At 38.9% G+C, this 15,338-nt stretch overlaps 1 protein-coding gene across 1 annotated transcript in view; it reads left to right on the top strand.

Annotated features, from left to right (window-relative positions):
• vav3 (vav guanine nucleotide exchange factor 3) overlaps positions 1–9,793 on the top strand; it is a 62,029-nt gene extending 52,236 nt beyond the window's left edge. Inside the window, exons 21-27 of the mRNA XM_081352211.1 lie at positions 831–896; positions 1,408–1,442; positions 1,919–2,035; positions 2,971–3,058; positions 3,538–3,640; positions 7,821–7,972; positions 9,634–9,793. Coding sequence (XP_081208337.1) covers positions 831–896; positions 1,408–1,442; positions 1,919–2,035; positions 2,971–3,058; positions 3,538–3,640; positions 7,821–7,972; positions 9,634–9,678 — 606 coding nt within the window. The 3' untranslated portion in view covers positions 9,679–9,793. The remainder of the gene's footprint in view (positions 1–830; positions 897–1,407; positions 1,443–1,918; positions 2,036–2,970; positions 3,059–3,537; positions 3,641–7,820; positions 7,973–9,633) is intronic.
• Positions 9,794–15,338: the final 5,545 nt, after the last annotated feature.

Genomic DNA, 15,338 nt, shown 5'->3' with positions numbered 1-15,338 from the left:
TGGAAGACTGTCTGAGGAGGATGAGGAGGAGGAGGAAGGGAAAGATCCGAGCGTTACCGGCAGGAGAACCATCATTAGTGGTTACATCAGCGACAGCTTTATCGGTTGATCATTTTATTTGAGGTCATTCTTGAAGTGTCTGTATATAAATGATTTGTCAATTAGATAAAACTAAACTAAACTAAACTAAAACTTAAACCATAAAAAAGTTGAAATAAAATATTTCATTTTCATTTAGTTTAAGTTAAGATACTAAATAAATAAAAACATCATTACTCCAGTCTTCAGTGTCACATGATCCTTCAGAAATCATTCTAATATGCTGATTTGCTGCTTTAAGAGACATTTCTTATTATTATCAATGTTGAAAACAGTTGTGCTGCTTCACATTTTTTGTAGAAATTGTGATACTTTTCTCAGATTCTTTGAATATAGTTCAATTACATTTAGCAAAGCATTTATTACATAGAAATCTTTTGTAACATTGTAAATAACTTCACTGTCACTTTTAATCAATTTAATGCATCTTTGTATAAAAATATTAACTTCTTTCTTTTTTTTTAAATCTTACCACAAATGTTTGAATGGTATCATTGTTTCCACAAAAAGGTTGAGCAGTGAAAACAGTTTTCAACACTGCTGGATGTATTATACTGTTTGCTCATTCTCCTGTTACTCTACTTGGATTCTCCCAAGACTTTTTCAGCTCTGATGAACTCTGCTGTAAATTTGTAGCGTGTCGTGACTCGTGTTAAGTACTAATTGTTACTGAATTATTGAGGAGGAGTTGCCCAGCTGAACGTAATGTAATTATCTTGCCGTGGTTTCAGGGTAAAGTCCTGGCAACTAAGGATGTTGGCTTCTTTCCAAGCGACGCAGTGAAGCCTTGCCCATGTGTGAGTACAAATGCCAGATTATGGTGTAATGCTAAAAACAAATGTGATCTAGGCAAGGGAGGCTTGTCCTTGTGTGCATGTTGTGTTCGCATGGTTTAGGTATGCAAGCACCTCTTCAGTAGTGTTTTTGAATGACAGGTGCATTGCAGGTGATTGTCTGTAATGCTGGTTTGTCATGTAAATAGCAGGAATGTGGACAGAATGCGATAACACTGATATCAGCAAGATGATTTACAGTCATAATGATGTACAAGTCATATTGAATCATGTTAAGAAAAATCTGTTAGGTTATCTTTATGAGTGCATTTAGAAAAGCAATTGTGGTTGTTAAAAGATAGAATAAGTGGGGCAGGTTTTAGCGCTAATATGAGCTGTATTGTCCCAGACTTGAGCTGCAAGTTAAAAATACTGTATGAAAATCAGGTTGAGTGGAATTTCAAGAACAAAAGCGCACATGTGTGCTCTACTTTTTTCTTTCTCACCTCCTTTTTTATCTCTTTATCTTTTTTAGGTACCCAAACCTATTGACTACTCTTCCCAGCCTTGGTACGATCTTTATTCTCACTACCAGAATATCATTTTGTACCAGAATATAAATATAAATATAACTGTATTAAAATATTCTGCTATTTCATTATTATATAAATAATGTAGTACTTTTTATTCATTATTATAATTAGAATATTTTACAAACTACATTACAAATACTACAAATAACTGGGAGAATCTCATAAAATATCCATATTATATATTGCCATAAATTTTACTATAAAATAAACATTTTGCATAAATAAAAAAAATGGTAATATAAAATGTAATTATTTAATTTCCTGTAATTCTATTTCCCCTCTGATTTTTCATTAATCTCCCATTATATTTACTGAAAAACAGTAAATACAATTGTTAATTCATGTGACTTTTTTTGCAACTACAGGTCAGCACTATAACTTTTTAATATTGTGTGTTGCCCAGATTCCCTTCAACTCTGACCTCTGACCTTTGACCTCTGACCTTTGGTTTAGGTTTGCAGGCTCAATTGAAAGGGTGCAGGCTGAGGCTGCGCTGCTCAACCGGAGGAGCAGCACTTACCTGGTCCGTCACAGAAGCCGAGAGTTTCACGAGTACGCCATCAGCATCAAGTGAGTTACTACAGCACACTTAGTTATTTACTGTAAAAAAAAAGAAAAAAAAAAGAAAATTAGTAAAAACTAGCTGAGAAAAAGTTTCATAACTGTAATGTTCCACCCACTACAGGTATGGAAGCAATTTCTTCACAATTTACATTTTAGAATTGTGAAACTTTATCTTGAAATTCTGACTTTATTTCTCAGAATTGCAAGTTTATATCTTGCAATTCTAACTGTATAACACATGATTGCGACTTCATATCATGCAATTGTGAGAAAAGATTTAGAATTGTGAGATAAAAAGTCTCAATTACCTGTTTTATTTTTGATTCAGTGGCCAAAACAAGCGTCCATACTAGAGAGCCCGGGACAAAAATATGTATATTAGTGAGTTCAGCGTGGCCATGATTTACTGAAACGAGGGAACAAATTAATAAAACATGGGAACGAATTCTTAATTCGTTAAAACGATTTACTAAACGAAGGGAAACTAATTAATAGATTGTGGAAACAAATTCTTAATTCATGGCCACAACATTTTTTTTGTCTGCATGTCATGTGCAGGGCTCCGTAACCCACAACAATATTAATAATAAAAATAAAATAAAAATTATTTTAATTTTTTATTCACACACTCCAACAACGATAGGACAACTCGACGGCGTGTGTGTGTTTGAGTGCACGGCCGAAAGACAAAAGCTACCCCATGTTATCAGTATTTCTTGTTTGCAGACAGTCCTGTGCACTTTCGCTCTAAAAAATGTGAGCTCGTAACTTTTAATCCAAGGACTAATGGAGACGCCCCACCCCTCGCTATCGACCCCTTCTCCCTGCATGAAAAGCTCTTTGCCCCATGCATTACTATGGCAGCTTCCCATAGGGGATAGGCAGCATCGATCGCAATGATCACCAGAAAATTACTCTCATCATTTATTCATGGCCCACAGGTACAACAACGACGTGAAACACATCAAGATCTTAACAAAGGAGGGACTCTTCTACATTGCAGAAAACAGGAAGTTCAGAAGCATTTTGGTAAGTGCTAATGTTTTGTACTAGTTTTCAGCAAAGAGTATTATTAAAACGTCTTCATCATATAGAGTGAAAAGTAAATGTTATGCTCATATGTTTTTAAGGTCGGTGGAATCGCTGCAATAAAGATAAATGTTTGCATTATACCAGCTTATTACATTTGAAATCTCTTTGTATCGTTTATACAATCCCTTTTGTTTTGTCATCTGTTTGCCTTCTAAAGGGCATTAGGAAATCATGCTGCTTAATGTCTCTATTCTGTAGAAAAATCAAATGTCTTTTGTCAGCTTTTTTTTTTTGAAAGCGCTTTTAGATTCGATCTCGCAAATGCCAGTTAAATAACATTATTGGATTGTGAATGCTGGAGTCATATTGAATCCGTTCATATATTTATTTTTTTATTTTCCCTTTTAATGGCTTTAGATATTTACCCTTTTATGTGAACTGACATCACGTTGAGCGTATGTGTGTGTTTAATGCAGGAGCTGATCGAGTATTACAAACATCACTCTCTGCGGGAAGGATTCAGGACACTTGATACCACACTGCAGTTCCCCTACCGAGAGCCGGAGAACGGAGCCAACAGTACGTCCTGTGCACAAACACACTAGTTCCAGATTCACGCGAACACGACTCACAAATAACAAAATGTACGCTTGTTCTATTTAAAGGGGTCATCGGATGCAAAATTCACTTTTATATGGTGTTTGCATATAAATGTGTCTTTGCAGTGTGTGGACACAACCACCATGCAATGAAAAAAATTCATTCACTCCTTTTTTTTAATCCTCAAAAAGCCTAAACACTCTCAAACAATCGAGTTTAAGTATAAACAATGATTCATTCTTTAATAGTTCAAAACATGTGACATTGTTGTGATGGGCAGAAGCTATGGGCACCAGGGTGGCTGCTATGGCAGCAGTGTTTGAGACCAAATCTTCTCGCATGTGCCCAGGTGTCTCGATGTTTAAGGATACGTTTCTCTTAGTGTTTGTCATAACCAGAAGGTGCATTTTTATACTACAGTAAGATTATAAAGCCTGAAGCATGAACTAGTATAACGCAAATGCTTCTAACTATAGAAGCTCAATTTCACATTACGTTTGGAAATATCAGAATGCAAATACTGGCACAAGGGACGCTATAATGTGTTTCTCAACCTTGTTTCTATGCCTTATATATGGCATCTTTTTAAAATATTTCAATAATTTACTATATTTATTTGTATATATAAAATTAAAAATGTTTGGGCCAGTAAGATTTCCCCCCTTAAAATTTTCAGTATGTGACAGTAAAGACTTTTTTTAAGAAAATTTACAAAGAAATTATATTTCAAATTGCTGTTCGTTTGAACTTTCTATTCATCAAAGAATCAATAAAAAAAAATTGCATTGCCATCTTAGGACTAAATTACATTTTAAAATACTTTAAAATATTAAACAGTTTTGTAAATCATTTTGTAATAATGTTTTTGTTGTATTTTTGATCAAATAAATAAAGCCTTGGTGAGCATGAGTCTTTAAAATTCTTACTGACCCCAAACATTTAAATGGTAATGTATGTATAATTATTTTTTATTAAATATTTTAATTGAATTATTTTAATTATAAATAAACATATATATAGCTCATATGAAACGTGTATGTTCATGCAGGACTCATTTTTTAGTTAAAAACTAGACTCGCATACTTGCAGCATTCACCATTCTGGCCAAATAAGTTTTAGAGATCTTCTGTCTGTTCATGGCTTTGTGGTTGCAAAAGCTCCTAAGACATCTGTGTTGTTTTCCAGCTGTGGGAGAGGAGCGAGTTAAAAATGTCAAACAGGGGCTGTTACTGAGCTGTGCTTACAGCCTGATCTGAGAGTTTATGGCGCATTGCAATCAACACTTAGATCTGAGAGTTTATTGTAGCTCCATATGTCACAGTGAGGGTTTGCTGCAATTGGGAAATGTTGGCAGATTGAGAAGCTGGGGGATGTCACTCAAACGCTTCACTGCTTTAACAAAGAGGACGAAAGCGATTCGAAAGCGACTCTGACCGAAGAATGGATCTCCCAGCATGCACTGCTGCTGTTTTTCTCTTCTCTTCCCCAAGCTCTATTCCCATGCAGCACAGCTTCTTTTTTTTTCTTTTTTTTTTCCATCTCAGCGTCTGCTTATGTGCCAATACATGCAAATCATATGCGATTGTTTTTTAGATGTCTGCCAGAGGCGCACTAGTCTTTCATGTAAACAGGACGTAAGGAGCAACAGGGGCATCTACTCTAAGTGGTAACTTGACCCTGTGTAGGCAGCATACAGCAAGAGAGTTTCAACCGGAAAAAATCAGCATTGCAGAACGGAAACAGTTGTACAGGGTTATCTTTATTGTTCGTGTTGGACACCAAAATATTCGTGACTTTAATTCACAAGTGAAGACGGAACAAATTGCTTGATAGTTGCCCTTTCCATCCTCATTTTTATTTATATCCAAGAAGCTCTGGAGATGCTGTCAGCTACTTATATTCCATCGAATGTTAAGCGAACCATACAGGTTAGACGGCAAATCCATAACCCTGAATATTCACATTATGGGTAACGGCGTGCTGAAGGTTTGAGCCTCGCAGACTTTGCAGAATTGTGGGCGAATGGCCCGGCTTTTCTGGAGTGACGTGGGTGGAATCTCAAGTGCCCATCAGCAGCTGGTCTGAGTGGTCACAGGTTGGATAGTGGTCTGAGACAAGGCCTTTTGGAGACACAGCATGTGCTCCTGCATAAATTCATGAGCTCAGTTAGCCTCAGCTTGGGTTGTCCCTTCAAAACTCTGAACAGATGTTTAAGAAAGACATTAAATGCTTCTGAAAACCAGTCAGATAGAGAGATATTGAGATATATTGTCAGGTAATTAGATTTCAAAGTTCAAAACCAGACAAAACATTTTAAATGGACCCTATTTATATTCTTACTCTGGATGCTATCTATCTATCTATCTATCTATCTATCTATCTATCTATCTATCTATCTATCTATCTATCTATCTATCTATCTATCTATCTATCTATCTATCTATCTATCTATCTATCTATCTATCTATCTATCTATCTATCTATCTATCATCACCATTTATTTTAGGTAAATGAAGATGGTTCTGGTGGTGCTGCTTTTAACCATTATGCTCCAAAAATATGGAACATTTGACCAATTGAGATTAGACAAGCTCCAAACATTCACATTTACAAAAAAAAGTAGGTGAAGACACATCTTTTTAAAAGATATGACACACTCCCACTCATCAGATTGTTCAATGTTTATCGACGTCTTGTTAGTTACGCTTTGTGCCGTATGGCTTTGGCCGCCTTCCACAGAAGAGTGGGTGAGGAAACATATTGTGTTGCTGACACACTGGGGGTCCGAGACGCTCTGGGCCGAGCTGGTCAGATGGAGCATCAGATGGCGAGGGGAACTCGCCTCACTGCCTCAGACGCTCCTGGAGTTTTACTAGTAAACCCAGACCTCATCGATAGTTCTCCGTGGATAGAAATATTCCACCGTGTAAAACCGGTTTGAAGCACTTAGAATAAGGCCAAGTGTTTACAATCTGCTCTGTTTGCTTGCAAATGTTACGTTTCAATTAAACATGCTTTTTCTTTTGCTTTTCTTCTCTTTACCCTCGCCGCACCCCTACCTCACCCGCCTCGCCCCACTGCGCCCATGCCTCTGCCACACCTCAGCCCCGTTGCTCTGCGGCCTGTCTTTTCTAACTCCCGCCGGCTACAGCTTTGTCCCCCCCTCTACCGCCCCATTCTGGTCAGGTACAGGTACATGTTTTCTTATCCATTGGTGTCATTTTGTCAAGGTCGTAGGAGATCTGAGGCTGCCATGCCCTGCGTTTAACCCCGCCTCCCATCTCATTGTGCGTGTCTGTTTATAGGGCATTCCATAGCCACTATCATCTCCTTTAATGCATGCACCATATGTCCTTTGTCAGACTGGGAGACACTATGACTCACCATTATCTCATTTCAGGTAGTTAGCTTATTAGATCCGTCATTACGGGCGGTTTTTGTCAAGGGAGCTGTGATGAAAAGGAAGGAGTCGGCCTAACTTTGTGACATCTCTCTCTCTCTCCCTCCTTTACAAACTTCTCGCTTTGAGCATGGCGGCAGCTAACTGGCAGCCAGTTCTCTGTCTGTACAAGTCTTGCTCACTTTAAAACAGCTGAAGAGAAAGCACCCTGGCACCGAGGCGGATCTCATCAACACACGTCTGGCGGAGGGCCTAGCTTCTCTGGCTGCCGTTCACAAAGTCTTCAGAGCCTCTGAAGTCCGATAAAAACAAAGGCTCATTTGAATCCGCCACCACGTATTTCCCTCGGCCCACCGCATTTAGAGAGAACTGCGAAACAGTCCAACAAAACGTCTAATAGTCAGTGAGCTTTTAGAAGGAACATGATGTGTTTTTGAGGGAAAAGTCGCCTGAAATGTAATTAACCCAGCGGATTATGCTGTTGACACATCTCAAGACATAATCAAAACAGCCACTTCAGCTGTGATTGGACCCGTCCCAGATTCGCGAGAATCATTTATTTAGAGTGGATGTGCTAAGGCAGGCAAACACATGAAGGAGTGCGGTGATTACAAGAGTCCTCAGGGAAACTATACAGCCCGACTGTGCTGCATCCATCCTCTCGCTGTTTGTCTGCATCATTTTGTCTGATTCTCATCTTAATTTTTTGTCCTGTGATGTTTGCTGCTAAATGTTCACTCTTGTCTCTTGTCTCTACAGTGTTCACTCCCAAGGTGATGGGTGTGGCGATAGCCCGCTATGACTTCAGCTCCCGGGACACGCGGGAACTGTCTCTGCAGGAGGGCGACGTGGTGAAGATCTACAGCAAAACTGGAGCCAATGGCTGGTGGAGAGGCGAAGTCAACGGGCGGGTGAGTGTGTGCGTGTGTCTGAAAGTGTACTAGCTTACTGCATACTTCATATTATATACTGCATAAATGAACACGTAAAACTCATTATGCAACAATAAAAGTTGAAATTAGTTAAAATAGTTGAAAGGTTTTGCGGCACGTTGAATTCTTTGTGTAGTATCAAGTTATCATCATGGTATTTTCATTTGTAAATACAATTTGTAAAATAAAATTTAAAACAAAACAAAACAACCCTTATATATTATGTAATATAACCTAACAGTCAAAAGGTACAGTTTTTTTTTAAAAGAAATTAATACTTTTATTCAGCAAGGATGCATTAAATTGATCAAAAGTGACAGTAGACATTTATAATGTTACAAAAGATTCTATTTCAAATCAATGCTGCTCTTCTGAACGTTTCTCAAAAATTCTGTTTATCAAAAAATCCTGAAAAAAAAAACATTTACAAAATTATCAAGCAACATTTTTTTTGCTTGAGCAGGAAATCAGCATATTAAAATGATTTCTGAATGATCATGTGACACTGAAGACTGAAATAATGGCTTCCAGTCCTTATCATTATGGTATACAGTATTTCTTGTAGTATGTTGGACATAGTTAATCGCTAAATACAATTTGCTTTATTATATAAGAATATAAGTTCACTAGCTAGTAAAATATAACAATATAATAATCTTAATTTTAAAATACAAAGTGTGTTTAGTGCATAGAGCACCTTCATACCCTACATAAATGTGAAAGTATACTGTCTCTTCATAACATGCTTCTCTTCTCTGATCTAAGATGACAGACATCCTTGCTAAGAGCGTCAGAAAACTGAAACCGCACAGAAAATGTGGCCTCACTATTGAATTAAGCGGCATTATTTCATACTGAGCCAAGAAGCTTATTTGTACTTAAAGCGCATCAAGCTGTCAAATGTTTTTTTGAGCCTCTTGAGCTGTCTTATAATGGTTTCATCAGGAAGGCTGTAATTTAGTGAATAAAACGTTCAGGGCTGTTTTATGGATGGCAGTTATAGATTCTGGGATCAGTGCTTTGAACAGTTCCCCTGCCTCCTCCTGAAATGGACAGAACTGCTTGTGTCCCTTTTGTATTCATTTTGTATTCGAGGTGTGACACGATCAAACGTCAACCAACAAATCACATCTCTCCATTGTTAATCTGCATTTTGTCCTAATCAGCTGCGATTGTCGACAGTGTTTTGTCCAGTATTCAATTGTTTCAGTATTCTTGTCCAGTGTAAAGCTTATCCAGTTTTGTTAACTTTGCAAAATGACCAATGTAGTCTTGGAAGCATCTGTAAGAAGGTTTTTGTCATTGAGTATAGAAAAATCATGTGACACCCAAAACTTGTTGCTTCACAAAATAGCCATAGTAGACAGGAAAAGCACAGCCATTCCTCTCTCTCCCTCCTTGATTTGGCCAATCAAAAGAAAAAACAGCTCTGTCATACTGTCCCTTCGGATATTATTGCTCAGGCCTGTGTGCAGCCACCAGAATTGCTTAAACAATCCAGCTCCGACTCTCCTCCCCTCCTCTTGCAGCAGGCGCATCCTCAAGGTTATCCAGGCAATGAAGTGACGCAAATCCTCTGTAATACCCCCCGCAACCTTCTCTTCCAATCACTCATTCCTTCTGTTCTGTCTCATCCACAGGTGGGCTGGTTCCCCTCCACGTACGTAGAAGAGGGCGAGGAGTGAACGGCTCAACGAAGGAAATAAAAGGAAAGAAAGCAGATGGACTGCGTTCGACTGGACTACACTGAGCTGAGTCACGGAGTCAGCTGATTGGCTGATGCTCTCGCTCACTCTCTGTCTTATTTGTCTATCCTGGAGGAAGTGCACTGGGTTTGATGGATGAAGGACTGTCTCTCAGGGAGCAGATTATCAAACACAACCCCTAACCCTCAGCCAGATCTTAAAAGACCCTTCCGGGCACCTGGACGGAGTGTCGCGAGTGAATCCGGGCCTGAGATGGAACGCACGGAAACGGACTGAGGTTACCCCGTGAGCTAATTCTGTCCGTGTCTGTCGGCTCACAGGGAAACATGTTTGTCCTGACCTTGCCCGAGTCCTCCTTTCCTCCGCTATTATTGATGATGCCCCCCTCCCCGTGTATACACTGCCCTGGAGGTGTTCTCACTCGCGGAAGACCCTCCCACCCTGCTATTCGTCTCAGATTAAGATCATAGCTCCCTGCCATGTATGCCACGATAATTGATTGCTGTCTCTTCCCTTTTTCCTTCCTACGAAATCTCTCTTATTTTCAGATTTCCACTTAAAGGGAACGACTGGTTGTTTTGTGCGTCGTGTTTCTCGCACGCTTATCTCGAGAGATATATTGTGGGGCTGTCACGGCGTGTTTATCTGATCCGCGCAGCGAGACGTTGACAGGAAACAAAAGGGATCGCGGTGACAGGCCTGTAAACAGCTTTTTCAGCAGGGGCCCATGGCCCCGAAAGCATTGTGTCACCTCATGCAGAAAGGATCCTGGTAGATAGTGCAGAGTGCCTTCTCTATCAACTAATGAGGGGGATTTACATTTACATTAGCAGGAAGAACTGACACATTGAAAAACAATGAGGCAGATCCAGCGAATCAGAACTCTTGAAAGTCTCGATATGTGTAAATTAGTGGTTGACTGATATGGATTTTTCGGTGTCTGACGCCGATATCTAAATTGTAGGGTGGCCAATATAATGCATGTATTAAAACATAAAATGATTTATATATATTATAATAAAGGTTATAATATTGATCAATAAAATATAATGCTTATTTCTACTCAGACAGCAACATAGTGTCGGCCCACATCTGGAACGCATGGAATCCACATGTACCAGATGTGCCCGTCACTATGTTGCTGCCTGGGTACACAAAATTCCCTAAATTTGTCATTTGTCCAAGGACACTGTTATTTTTCAGATGTCAGTCAGTTAGTTTACCATTAGTGTGTATTGACAACCTTCTTGGCCAAGGGTTATTAAGTAAGTCATTTCTTCATTAAATCTAAATATAGCAGTGCTCTGTACCGTACTGTTGGACAGGATGCTGGATGTGTTTTCACTTCCTGAAGTATTTCCCTTTGGGACTCTTTCTTCCCAGATTTTCCAGTGTTGTAATGAACTAGATGGATGCTTTACCTGTATGCAGCTACATGTAGATCTGTGCAATCTGAACTTCCTCTAAACTGTGATGAAATGAAAGTTTTCAGAGTGTTTAGACTGTGTTGAGGTGACAGACTCTATAATCGGAGAAAGGTCATATCAGGAAACACTGCTGGTTTCTCAAATGGTTAGATATAAGTGCACTCACAAAGTATTATTTATTTATTTGTGATCTAAGAAGAGACTTTGACAGGAAAAGACATTCAAAGGAATACCGTCAAATGACTGAAAAGCTTCAACCGATAAAAAGCCAGCAGAGAGAAACTAAACGCATAAACGGAAATACACTCTTATGTGCCTATAAAAAAGTCCAATCTACAGCATTTCCATTTCTTCTTCACATTAGTCTTTGATTGAACACAAGGACAGATCTTTTATCATTTTATTTTTGTCTTCCCAAAGAGCTACATAATGTATGTAACAAAAAAAAGTTGTCATTTGAGCAAGAATTGTTTTTTTTTCATTCCTGTAAAATGAGAAGACGTGTAGAGTAAAAAGGGTAAATATTTATTGATTTATATATCTTTATCTGTGTTATAAAGATAATGTCTTTTAAATGTATATATGAATAAGGCATTGATCAGTCATCTCATTGTGTGATCTTTGTCTCAATGTAGCACAATGTAACACCACTAAGTGGCAGCATCATTACCAGGTGCTTCTCTTTCTTCATTCTCACCCTCATCTGATGAGCTTATAGTTCCTCCTTTGGTTCTTTCCTTGAATTTTCCCAATCATCATAATACTGCCTTGAAGTCCAGGAAAGTCTGTACTTGTGAGTTTAAAAGACGTACTTGCATTCATTTTTCGTACCAGATGTGGTACGCATTCATGTTTCTTCTCAACTCATAAATACCATCATTCTGACATGATCTAAAGGCAGCATAAAAAGAGATTCATTATTTTCCTGTCATGCTGTATCAGTTCTCTCCTCACTGACAGGAAGTGTTGTTATGTCACAGAGGATTCGAGTAGATTAACTTCTCATTAGGAAAATCACATTTACCAGCTGTTTATGGCACGGCCATACCTCTCTCTCCCTTTATTTCTAAAGGTTAAAGGTCGGTTTTAGAATTGCCGATTTTTTTTTTCTTTCGGGCTTTGACTGAAAGAGGATTTTTGGTCTGGCACCGAAATCTGGGGCGAAATCCGTGCCCGAGGCAGATTATGGTCTTCTCCTGGGTTCGCTGTTCCCTTACACTCCAACTGTGAGCAGTAGAATTGGTTTTTCTAAGCTTTCTCACCGGTAATCTGTTCCCACTCCTCTCTCCCCAGAGATGAACCCTGACAGGACGGATTTAACAGGCTTCCACACATCGTTATATATTTATATACGGCTGTTTCTACACAGAGTTTTGGGCCACTAATCACCCAGCGATCTCTAACCTCGAAGGAAAGGGATTTCTGTCTCTATTTCCACTTTTGCGGCATCTCTCTATGTTTTCTCCACTCACACCCTCATAATCATATTCTCCACTCTTTATCTAGATGTCCTTCAAACTTTTTTATGTAATGCTAAGGGAATATACGGGCATAAAATAGAAGTGAACGCAAATTTGAAGGCTGGTTTGTTGTTTTTGTGTGTGTAATAATTGGTATTGTGGCATGCTTCAACAATTTTGGAGGCTATTAACCAAGCAAAAAGCCATATTTACATAAGCAACCTTGAGTAACAACAGAATGATGGTACTATGAGGGGCTCATGGTTAATGATCTGCTGTCCACTGAAGCCAAAGACATACACAAGCCTGGGCGCCATGTAAACCGCCGCAGTGGCCTAACCTGTAGCAGTGCAATGCGAGTGTCCTGCAGCGCCACCTAGCTGCTGTATCACACTTGAACTGTATATATGTTGATAAAGTTACAATAAAAATGTATATTGCTTCTTTTTGCAAACTGCATTGCAGTCTTTTGTGTTTGTTTTTTTGTGGGAAATCTGTTCAATGAAGTGAGAAGCCAGTGCAAGTGGTTAGTTTTAGGGCAGGTTAATCTGACTAATTAAATTATAGAGAAAAAAAAACAATTAAGTAAAAAACAGAAGGAATTGGGGAAAGAAAATGAGCTGGACAGTTTGCTTATAATAATATGATAAAAGGTGTCCAGTGATTTTAGTTAAAATCACCCTTAAATATTTTATGTACAGAGCGATATACTAAAATTATTTTCTATAACAATTAAAACCAATATTTTATGACTTTCTTTTTTAAATCTTATATAGAACCTCCAAATGGGAGCAGTGTTATTATGTTATATATTTTACATTTTTTATGTTCTTTTGTCATTTTATTAGTATTTCAAATATACGTGAAGTTCGAAATACACGAGCAGCGGTATTCTGTTAGCGAACATCTAGTCTCAGCCTCAGACGTCACGCCCAAGGAACGTTGGCTGAACGTCTGATGCATATGGCACACTTTTCTGGAAACACTTCAGGAGTTTCGAAGTCGCGAACTGATTGGTTGAATTCTACAGGATGTCCGGGAGACGTGTGTGTTGCATTCTTTATCGGCCCGCCTGGAAACAAATGCTGTGATGCCAAAACCCCTCGTGGAAGAAGAAAGCCGTTGTGTTTACAACTGTGACAATGAGCGCTTGCCAGGATCAATTAAACGCTGGATTTTCAAAAAGTATATGAAGTTCGCGGCTCCATTGTTGCAGTAAACTTGCACAACGTTCTTGAATGAATAATTTATTAGGTGCACACCGGTCTGTTATTGTAGGGACGTCGACATTATATTGCCACGCCCCTAAACATGACGCGGAACAAAGCGAACTGTGATTGGTTGCATTACATGTCAGTCAAACGTCCTCTTGGGCGGGCCTTGGCCAAGAAAAGCTGCGATAGAGTCCAGACCTTCAGCCGTCAGTCTGAAGGTCTGGCTACGCGAGACTAGCGAACATCCAACGCCGTCCACACTGCTGAGAACGACATTAGATGAACATGTAATTATGTGCAGCGCGCTTTCCTCTCAGTAACAAAATAATAACACAACAAAATGAGAAAACGGCAAGCATTTTCTTTTAAAAATAAAGCATTAGAATCTGATCATAGCAAAGAGGACATGTTTGCACAAGTTCTGCAATTCAGTGCTCTAGTGAAGTTTCGTGAAGCCACATTTGTTTATATAGCCCTTTATACAATAGATTGCTTTAAAGCAAGCAGCTTTACAGTTTTAAAAATGAAAAGCAGTGCCAGTCTCTCATTTCATTAGAATTACAACCTCATTTTCTACTATAAAGCAGCTTTCCAGTGTGTTCATGTTTCACTCACGGATGTCTGACCTCGATAGACTGAACAAAAAAAAATTAACGTCAAAGAAGGCGAAGCCTCAGAGCGTTGAATAAAAGTCGTGTTATGCTTCCGTCTTTCGTCGGCTCACTTTCTGATTGGGTATCGTTTGTATTACTGATCGGGGCCTGTTGGATATTTCAATTTGAGATCGGTGTGACCTGGACATTCTTCCGAGCAGATTCATTCACTCTTAACACACATCACACCACAGGAAAATCTGATAAAATAAACTGTAGAACCATCTGTAGAAAAATGTTTTCAATAGTTTTAGTAAATGATAATAACCCTGCATTGGAGTTTCTAGTTGTAGGTATGCAACTATAGAATAAATCTTTAAATGCAAGAGACTAGTACTTTTCAGTTAACTCCAAAAATATTTAATTCCTCAAGGTTGGCAGACTTTCGCATTCATGTATGCGGCTGGGAAGAGAACTAGGTTGCAGTCAAATTCTGTAGTCATGTAGAAAAGTGTGCGTGTAAAATGGAGATTAAAACAGTGGCGGTCACCATCTGTTTGAGCGTATGTGGAGAACACGCTTGGAGATGTCTGCTGAGACTCAATCTATCGCCTCAAAGCAATGTCTGCCTATCCACTGGCAGAAGAAAGCTTGCGCAGATGAGGATTGATTTACAGAAAAGTCATGACTGCGGCAGAAGTCTCGAGCCCCTTTATCCCCACTCCCGGCTCCCAAGGTAAACACTCATTTGCTGGTATAAATGTAGAGAAAGCAGACAGAAAACTCATCCCTGAAAGCCTGGAACTAAAGCAAGACGTGTTAAACCACATCAAAAGTGACATCTATCCACAAACCAAACTGCTTTTATGTACCCACCTCTATCCAGATGAAAACGTCTTTGACATTTAACAAAACGCACACTTTTTTTTTTCTCATATCGAATGA

This window comes from Scardinius erythrophthalmus, assembly GCF_964197995.2.
Source record: "Scardinius erythrophthalmus genome assembly, chromosome: 22".
Lineage (NCBI taxonomy): Eukaryota > Metazoa > Chordata > Actinopteri > Cypriniformes > Leuciscidae > Scardinius > Scardinius erythrophthalmus.
Note: the sequence above shows the minus strand (reverse complement) of the source record. Positions and strands in the feature narration are given on the sequence as shown.